The following is a 10,493-nucleotide window of genomic DNA, read 5'->3' on the forward strand; positions in this document are numbered from 1 at the left end:
CTTCCTTTCTACCCTGATCCCCCCACTGTATCTGACCATGCAATACAGTTACTCATCACCATCACCAACCCAATCCAATTTTCCAATTTCAGTTAAGTGGGAGGAAAGGGGAAGCTCCAACATCTGTTCTCGTCACATTTAACTCACCTCGTGCTAGGAATACGCGAATAATATTTTTTCTTTAGTCCCAGTGGTATCTTGCTAAATACAGCATTAACTCAAGTTTCAAATGAAGGGCCTACTTTATATGCATTAGAATTGTTGTACCATGAAAAGGCAGATTTTGCAGTGCATAATCCAATATATAAAGTAAAAAATAAAAATAAAACTCACTGCATAAACAGTAATGGAAAATGAAACACCATCTTGATCTATCTGATCTGAAACAGGTAAATAATAAAGACCATCACCATCACCACCATCATCATCCAGACCTCCCATCGTACGGCAGGATAATAAAGACAAAACAGAAATGATGTATACTATGGCATGTGAATATATAGCATTTTTCCCAATCATTCATCAATATAACCAGTCCTGTATCATACACAAATAAAGCCATTAGTGTTTACTCAGATTCATGTCATCACCTACAATAAAGTGACACCTTTATGCAGCAAACAATAAGCAGAAAAAGAATTTGCGGTAGAATAACTATAAACTTGCCAGGCTATTTGAAAAAGTTCCACAATACTATATATATATATATATATATATATAATCAGACACATCTGATGATGCAGTAGAAAAAAAAAAAAGTTTTGTACTAGTTGCATATGCATCAGCCAACACAGGCACGAACACTACTTAATATACAAAGAATATAAGGCCACATGAGCATAGCATCTGATAATGTGTTTGGGCTAAGCACTGCATGCAATGGCACCGGCAACTAAGAAATACATAAATTAAACAAAATATATAAAGAACTAATGAGCATTATGAATCAGCTTTATGCAGTTTAAGACTTTTCATCAACTGTATTCCAAAAATACTTTGCTAAGCCCACGGGTGTCTACAACAGAGCACCTGCACTGGGCAAAGCTTCATTAAGGATCAAACTTTATGGATATTATTCCCAGTAAAACCTTCCCTTTCAAGAAATATAACGAAAGCAGGTAAAAAGAACATATAAAACCTGCAATGTGCCAAAGACTGTCACTGCGATGCACCCCAAAATACTACCCTTTCACTACAATGACATCTCATAATTTACTCTTGCTACCATTAAACAACTGTTATTCACCTTCTGAGAGACCTTTTGAACTGGAGGAGTTACTATCTATCTATCTATTGGCAGATGCCTCAATCCCGTATGGGATGGCCACAAACAAATCGCCCCCACGTCGCCCTGTCCCCCGCCATTTCACTGCCCTGCTCCCAACTCACACCCCCCTCTCCCATATACCTCTTCACTCCATCCCTCCATCTCATCTTCAGCCTCCCCCTCCCTCTCCCCTCCTCCACCTCACTCACATACACTCTCCTCATCAGTCTCTCACCCTCCATCCTCTCCACATGGCCAAACCACCTCAGTGTGTTCCTCCAAACACTTCCTATCACATCCACATCCACACCACAACACTCCTTTATATCCTTATTTGTCAGCCTGTCTCTCCACGGAGGAGTTACATACTGCATGAATATGAAACGTCTTTCCTACGCTGAACAGACATTTCAAAGTAGCACATATACACTAAAACAGGACACTAGATGTGGCATTAGTTTGGCTTACTCTTGCTACCTCCAGACACTTATATTTACAGTAAACTCTCAATTATCCGGTGTAATCCAGCCACGTCCTACGTTGAATAACGTGAAATGCCGGACATTGCGTAGTACCCCCCATCAGCTCTATATCTGGTGTCGGGCTGGATATTGCATTACTGTACTCTCCATCTTAACCCTCTATCCTAAAAGCTTTCCCATGAGTAAAAAATGAAAATTATGCATTAAATACAATAAAGCACAGTAATGATACACTACAGTAACATAGCACCAGCTGGCTACCATTTACAAGACAGTTGATACACCTCAACGCCAGATATTGCATAGAACCACCAGTTACGATCCATTTCAGCACTGGATACTGCATAATTTCACTGGATATTGCTTTAAAAGAGCCGAGCAAGCAGTGCCGGATATTACATCACACCAGATATTGCAACGACGGATAATTGAAAGTTTACCGTATCTTAGGAAAGACACCAAGTTCTAGTAGTTGTTGCTCAACCCACATCCATCTGACAGTGTAGACCCATCAACCAAAGGTGCAACTACCCCAATGAGGCCCTTCCATGGGTTTCTTACATCACTGACGTCCTGAAAGGGTTATTGAAGGCTGTTCCGGTATGTAAACCCTCCAGTTCAAAGTCGCTCCTCAATTTAATAAAGTTGCTGGTGGTGAGAATGAGATGCCATCAAACTAAATGGGCCAAGTAACATATCATCAATTAATAGAAAGGCACCAGCTGGATATCAGATCTGAATTTTTTTGGTGAAGGAAGTGAGAGGATTTTCTCAACACCATTTATGCATACAATGAAAGCAAAAGGTACCTGAGCAGATTTGCAGAAGGTAGGAACAAAGATATATTACACTTCTTTATCCATCAATCTTGGAGATAATACTTACGATCCCCAAAGTGTCGGTCATTGTACTTATCATACTTATGGTGCCGCGAACTTCTGTGGTGTCGTTCTAAAAATAAAAAACCAACAAAACAGACTGTAAACTAAGGCTTGTGTATATTATAATTACATCAATAATCCCCTTTAACTCAGAATTTTTTGTGAAAAATGAAAACCAAGAAATTATAATCAAAATATTAAGGAACTTCAGTTAATTTTGTAAACTGCATTATTTACAAAAAAAAAAAAAAAAAAAAAAAAAAAAAAAAAACTTCATCTAATGACGCTACTGTAAGACACTACAGCAGTCATGCACAAGCAATCCTACTGAACTTGAAAAAGCACAAATGATAACTATAAACACAGCACAAAATGGTTTTAATGTCAAACACCATATACAGTACAAATTCTCAAATTCGAAATATGTGGTTCCAAAGGCTTTACAGAATATGGAATATTTTGGAAAGTAGAATCACAATGGTCACCAGAGGAAAATACCGTCAACATACAGTACCAAGTACCGTACTGTGAACAGTAAATATAATGAAGCCTATTGTATGAGTAATATATTCATCAACTGTTGTTATACTTGGCCACATATAAACTTGAAATATGCACTGGTTGTGTGAGGAGAGAAAAAGATACCTCACTATGGCATGAGAAATGTTTTGGAAAGTGGAACTTTTTAGAAATTGGATGTTCAGATTTGGGAGGTTGTACTGTACCATCTAAGCCAAGGGCATGGCCACACTTCCTTCAAACATGTGATCAACAAGATAAAACAAGCAATGGAATGTTACTCTTAGTGCCACTTCAACTGGTGACTTCCAGAGGTCTCTTGTTGAGGTTATATTGAAGGTTCGTCTGTGATTAAGTCTGATGTATGAGGTGAGATGCGCCCTGTGGTTTGGGGGGTTGCACTGCAGTGAGGGCACAGTGGATTATTTGAGTTGTATTTAGTGATGGCAGTCACACAGTTATTGCTAGAATATAAAATTGACGGATAGTTCCCTACGCCTTGTTTCCTCTTGTTGATCACATGTAATGGTACTGTTTAAGTGTGGCCAAACCCTTTAATGTGCATTTTAACACAATTAAGTTACCATTATCCTTTCCTAGCTTCTTAAATTCGATTCTGCATTCCAGCAGGTAATAAAACTAGCCTACACACCTAATTAAAGTACAGCATTGTACCAGTACTGTTCTAGGCACAAGAAAAACAATGAATATTTCATGTAAATCGATGATTCAAATATATTCATGCTAATGCTGTAAAAGATCAGTGTAACGTGAGTGAGGAGAGTTCACTAAAAAATACACCACCTACAACAGTTACGGTTCTGCACATCCCTCTCTGATTGCCCTGGAGAATAATGCTTCATGTTTCCCGTACATCTGAGTATTAAATTTGACAAATGCACTTTTCACCATACTGAAGAGGTTAAAGTACAGTACTGCCTCTAACCTTTTCAGTCCATGAGGTTTCTCCTAAACTGAACTCTGACTTTCATTCCTCTATGATCAGGCTGGACACAAATACTCCATCTAACTACACATTCTTCTCTTTTCTACCAATGTTGTAATGCAAGAATTCAGTAGTCTGTCTTCCATGTACACAACTGGCAAACTCTCAAACTGTTACCTTCTGTATATAACCTGCAGTCTATTGCATTTAATGTGTCCTGGCATTTCAAAATAAGCTGATTTTGATTCTGGATTTCTGTTGTTCCATTCTCAATGGAAAGGACCAGTTTTGCAGGCCCTGAGCCTTTGATTCATTCCTTTTTTGCAAACGACAGGCTTTGCGTCCATTACAAAGCCTGACATATAATAATCAAATACTGTAAACAAGCCTGACATGTAGTAAGCAAATATGGTACTGTAGTAGTTCTCTGCTGTTAAACATGCAATAACCAACTTAAATTAATATCTGAATAATAATTAAAATGTATTTTTCCATTTTACTGATGACAACGTATTGCTTTCTTATGACCACTACACAAGCACATGCTGACACTCTACATGCAAAAAACACTAGGCATACTACAGTATGTGATCAACTGGTATCCTCTCTTCCTTATCCATTTCTAGTACAAATTAAGACACACATCACTTACAAACTTTATGAACTTTTAGAGCTCTACCGGAATCCTGACAACCAAGTATCATTCAGTATGAAAACAGCAAAGAAGTTCAACCATTAAAAGGACCATATGCAAAGATTTGTAATATCCTACATACATCACTTTTTTAGACTTTTAATTCCATCAGTCCAATTAAACTTTTAAAAACAATCAATTCAAGATTCCTATCTGAAAATCATAGTCAGCTTAGGAGAGACTTCTGAGAATGAAGGGGGTACATGTAATCTACATTAACGCCTTCAGTCTGATGAGGATTACAGTTATTCTGGCAACTGCCTACCATAACTCAGATAAGGAAATATAGCTATGGCTGACAGGGTTAATGTTAAAAAATATAAAATAATATAAATAGCCTAAATAACACTATGCCTCGCCTACAATACCACATTTATGGCTCACTTATCCTTAAAACTATATTTAAATTAAGCTATGAGAGATCACTTGTCTGTACCTCTATATCTTGAAATTTCCTTACCTCATCTCCAACAATAAACTTACAATGTAAATAAATGTTGAATAAAGCTAGTTTTTGGCCACACAGAACTGAAAATTATACAGCACACGTATATACAGTAATACTGAAACATGATGACAAAAATTAAATGAGATGATTCTGCAATGACCTAAGTCTACCAGATGACTGAAATATGTACATGACAAGTGACTATGTGTGACTATAATATCTCACCATGCTCACCTCGCCGTGTGGAGACAACACTCTCAGTCTCAGTGCAAGTCGTGTCTTCGAGTTGGCTGGGTGGCTCTCCATGGCTGTGTGTGAGGATGTGTTAGGAAGCATGCTAATGAAAGTTACATCTTTTTAATACCACCATCCCATCCCTGATTTCCAACCAAAAATAGAACACCTGCTCATTATTCCACTTTAAGTTGTTCATAATCTTCAAAAAGTTACTGAAACTCAAGAATTTCATTCACCTCAGATGTCTGGTGAAATCAATCATATTAATATATTCACAGTGCCATGCTGTTTTATAACTAACGGGTCATCACATGGCCGCACCGATATACAGTACAATGTAACTGGGGCCAGTTATAAAAGGGTAACACATATCCCACTCCATTCTCTAATTGGATGCTGTTGCCCTGCGTGAGAAGGACAACATCAGCCGGCAATCCACCAGGTTCACATCCAGATAAGCCCAAGGCAACAATTGTAATGATAAGCTTTCCTAACTAAGTGTAGAAAGATCGATATACTACATCCATTAATTGTTAATAAGTATGAGAAATTCAAACCATAAAACTTCTACCTACACAATAACATTTGACAGGTGGCAACACAAAACAATCACGATTTCCTTAACTATATCTCATCTATATGTATGCATGATCACAGGTCAATGCTTTTAAGGACAATTAAGTGTCTTGAAATCCAACAAAATTAGCGAGGTAATTTGACTGCAGATTAGTGTACTGTACAGTATACTCCCCTCCTATACTAACACTGTACTGTAGTTACTTACTGATAAGGTGGTGGTCGGCCTCCTTCAACTTCAGCACACTGTGATACATTGTCGGATACAACACTACTGTCTGCTGACACAATCTGCAATAATATATGCCACTGTAATGCCTGATACGCGACACTAAATCACCATAATTTGGGATAAAATTTTATACCATAAGTTGAAAAAACATATACAGTATATATTTTCAGTATGAAGTGCACTAAATCTTACAACAATGGCACCACACTGCACATGTACTCGCAACAATAATGAAAAGTAATTGGAAATTGAATATGCACTTGGATGTTCATCTCTGAAAGCCACAATTATGAAAAGTAGTTACCAGTACCACAATTATCTATTATTCTTGTTATAGGCTTTTCATGCACATCCAAGTCCTACTACTGCACAATATCCTTCCATCATTAGTAAGTTAAGTAATCAGCAAATAAGGGCAAAAGTGACCAGCATTATGGGAATCAATCAACAGATAGCCAAGACTGTATGCCATCTGGCAAAGGGAACAGGCACACAGTGTATAACCTTAAGGCTACAGCAAACATTACCCTTCATCACTATACTCACCCATGATACTACTCTGCCATTAAAACATGGAAGTGGTGCATCATCATCGATTATTTCTTCTTTTACTACCCTGTAAAGACAAAAGATACAGTATTCATCTCAGTTAACATCATGTTTGAGGTTATAAATACCCCCCCCAACCCCCCCCCTTAAAAAAAAGTATGAGGCCCTTGTGGTCAATACTGGTTGAATTCTACTAATACAACAACTTCACAGAAAAGCATCAGAAGGTTAACTTCGCCAGAAACCAAGTACTGTACAGTATTCATTGCTACATCATAACTAATAACTTACTGAATTTCATGCAACCATGACACAGAACAGTACCTCATCCACCAAATGGAGGATTCTGGACTGCAAAAAGCTAACCTCAGCCTGCAGTGCACTGGGTTCATGTTTCAAATGAACCCAAGGCTACAACAACTTGAGGGATCTAAGCTGAAGAAAAATAATTTAGCCTAACTAACGAGATAATACTCTTTTTACCTAAACCTCGCCCAGATTTTTGTGCTTTTGCAGCTTATTTCACATACTGCTGCTCAATGGCAGACAGGGGTAATAATATGGCTCTACATCCTTTCCACAGCACTTTGAGCTCAGCACCATAATCCAGTGTTATTCTGTAGCTGTAACTCAGAATTCAGGATGAAGAGATGGCAGTTTTAAGTCCAGTCAGAGTAAAAGGAGTGCCATATATATAAATTTGCTCTCATTACGGGGGCTAAAACTTTATGAGAAACAGGTCCACTGTAAATGTGAAGCGTTATTGGAAAGAGCATGATCTGATGTAAACAAATGTACTTTTTGCAGATGAATACCGGTACTATAGAGGCAAATTGGAATGACCTGCCATTTTTTGTACTGCAGTCAAAATCCATTATGATTTTGAAAAGGACCAGGAGATATTAAGAAAAGATCAAGCACAAATATAATTACAAAGAATTTATGATATTCACTAAGAACAAACTGAAGATATGCAACCAGTGCAAAGGATGCCCCACTACTGTAGTGATTCTGTCACTAGATCCCACTCTACATCGGCTATCCTAATATTTTCTCAAGCCCAGTGGAACGAACTGCTTGAAACTTTCCCTTTTAACATTTCTTTTACAATTGTGTGTGTGGCAGGGGTGGGGAGGATGAAACATTGAGATGCAATTTTTCCCCTTTCATATCTTTGCCTACCTGCAAAGTAGTTTTTTTTTTTTTTTTTTATCTTTTTTTTTCTGAATGAACGGTGAAACTAATGACTTTAAAAATGCATTTCACAAACCTAACAAAAATAATGAGATGGAAACACAGGTTTAACAAGTCTCTTCTATAGGTTACCTTGTGATTAGTACCGTATGGTATCTGGGTAAATATTAAACAGAAGCCAAAACTGGAGTTCAAATAGTATGCTTTTCCTACTTATATCTCACCATCACTTTTCTTCAGACACTTTCATTGCTAATTAACTCCTTCCCCTCCATGATGTCACTAATTCCCCATTGGGGCTCGCTAATAACCCCACTGGTTATTTGCGAAGGGAATGTCAGAAGAAAAGTGTTAGCAAATGATGATATTAAGAGAAAACATTTCAAAATACTTAGAATCCCAGCTGTGGCTTCTGTAAATATTATCCTGTACAATATCTGAGTAGGCTATGAGAGGTATTACATAAACTAAACCTGACCTAACCACAGATGCCAAACACTATTTTTTCCTACGTATGTGGCTTTCAGTTACATTATACCGGTACATTAATTTGGTCTGAGTTATATCCATAAGACTGAACAACTAAAAATAATAATCACCACCGTCTGTGCCTAATAACAACACAGCTGCATCCATCTCAAACATACAAATCCACACAATCATTACCTCCATTAACCACATCAAATACTAACACTTCTCTGTTAAATAAGAACCTAACCAGCATCCTTCTGAATTTTACACTTCCTACTAATCTTACAGTCGCATACTGGTTACAGACAGGAAATTATTATACAGTAAATAACCAAATGGTATTCTGTTGACATGTATGCACTATCAGGAATAAGGAGTCGTATCATTTCTTATCCCTTATATTTCCCCTGATACTCCCCTCCCATTAACACACCCCCTTATAAAACCAATAACCTTTCCTTCTTCATAAGACCTGTAATTCATTCCCCATAACTTACCCAAAATCGTCATCCATTGACTTGAAAAAAAATTTATAACTTGGTCGGTTCAGGACATTTTTAAAGTCACTTAACGTCACTTTGTCAGGCGCCTTAGGTATTTTCACCAAGTATGGGGTTTCTTCATCATCAATGTGGTAAATAATCTTAGTCTCCTCCATGGTAGGCGTGATGTGTGTGGCAGGTGAGATGGGCGTACACCAAACCTCCCTTCCAGACCGATAATATGGCTGCCACCCTAATGTTTTCCTAAGACGTTCCAATAACGTCGGGGTTGTCACTAGTCACTACCAATTTTACTCTGATATTTTAATATCGAACAACATAAACTACCAATTAAAGCCACCATACAAGAATATAATATATAAATAACTGTTCTCGACTACCTGAGTGAAAAGTAATACCCTAACTTTCATTTAAAAGAGGGTGGATATACCAAAGCAAACTCATGGCTTGACAAAAGGTTTCCAATCAATTAAATTTCATAGCACTGTTTGGGTTATCAGGTGCATGATCAATTAAATATGGCCTTTTATCATGGAAGAAATAGTATAAGCAAGAGGAATGCTAAAGCCAGGCCTTATAATTCCCTTTAATAATGTTTTTGTCTCTTGATCCTTATGTTCCCCTGTCATAAGGGTGAGGTTGGCTCGCCTCTTCTCGCTTAGGAAGAGAAATCCCTACATCAATCATGTCACTTTTTTCTTGTTGCTACAAGCGCTAGACTGCATATTTGTGCCATATGTATTTCCCACAGACTTTTGCGGCACTGTACAAGTAATTTTATCCATAGAAAATAATTTACTAAGGGTATTTCTTGTTAGGCACCTCAGTAATATTCTCGCTGTTGCATAAGATGGGTCCGAATTTACTAACAAATTTATTATCAATTTCCTGTCAGTTCTATACGATAATGTTCCTCTCGTAACCGATATTTTGTCTGCAGGAAGAACAAGAAAAATGGGAAACTTTCTGCACTTTCTTTGCCTTCTCCCTCCCACAGAAGCACATAATATTTCCCTCGCGTTAAACAGAAACAGAGGAATTGCAAAATTCTACACCCTCCTTATCCTTCCTGCAAATGCAAATCACGGATACGAGATGGAGTTTAATCGTAACTTGTTTGTGAATCTTCTGGGTGGGGATTCACTAACAGACTTACACCATTAACTGCAATTTTTGTTAATTTCTTATGGGTCTTCTACAACCAAGTTACTTTCGCCACGGTGTGCTTTTACAGGAAGAACAAGGGGCGCAGGAACATCTACAATTTCCTTGTCCTTACTGCAGAAATAAATCGAAGTTACGACAGATACATTAGCTTAAGACTGTCTGCGAATATCTGTCCAGGGTCATAAGCTAATCTGTTCAGTGCTGCAACAAGTTTTCCTTTGTAGAAAAAAGTGGTTGATATGCATGTGCGATTTTATGAGCAATTTAATTAGCTTCGCAATCTTACTACACGCCTAAGGAAGATAAACTGTTCTTGAGAGGAAACTT

General features: G+C 37.7%; 1 protein-coding gene across 1 annotated transcript in view; it reads right to left on the minus strand.

Moving 5' to 3' along the window:
- Window positions 1-9,160, minus strand: part of dsh (Segment polarity protein dishevelled) — a 28,421-nt gene extending 19,261 nt beyond the window's left edge. The window contains exons 1-5 of the mRNA XM_080285311.1: window positions 8,994-9,160; window positions 6,829-6,898; window positions 6,259-6,341; window positions 5,472-5,545; window positions 2,635-2,700 (exon numbers count right to left, since the gene is read on the minus strand). Of these exons, the coding sequence (XP_080141437.1) occupies window positions 2,635-2,700; window positions 5,472-5,545; window positions 6,259-6,341; window positions 6,829-6,898; window positions 8,994-9,154 (454 nt within the window). The 5' untranslated portion in view covers window positions 9,155-9,160. The remainder of the gene's footprint in view (window positions 1-2,634; window positions 2,701-5,471; window positions 5,546-6,258; window positions 6,342-6,828; window positions 6,899-8,993) is intronic.
- Between the last annotated feature and the right edge of the window lie 1,333 nt (window positions 9,161-10,493).

The sequence above is a fragment of the Coenobita brevimanus genome, chromosome 105 (assembly GCF_032717465.1).
Source record: "Coenobita brevimanus isolate Jiangsu-jjx chromosome 105, ASM3271746v2, whole genome shotgun sequence".
Taxonomy (NCBI): Eukaryota; Metazoa; Arthropoda; class Malacostraca; order Decapoda; family Coenobitidae; genus Coenobita; species Coenobita brevimanus.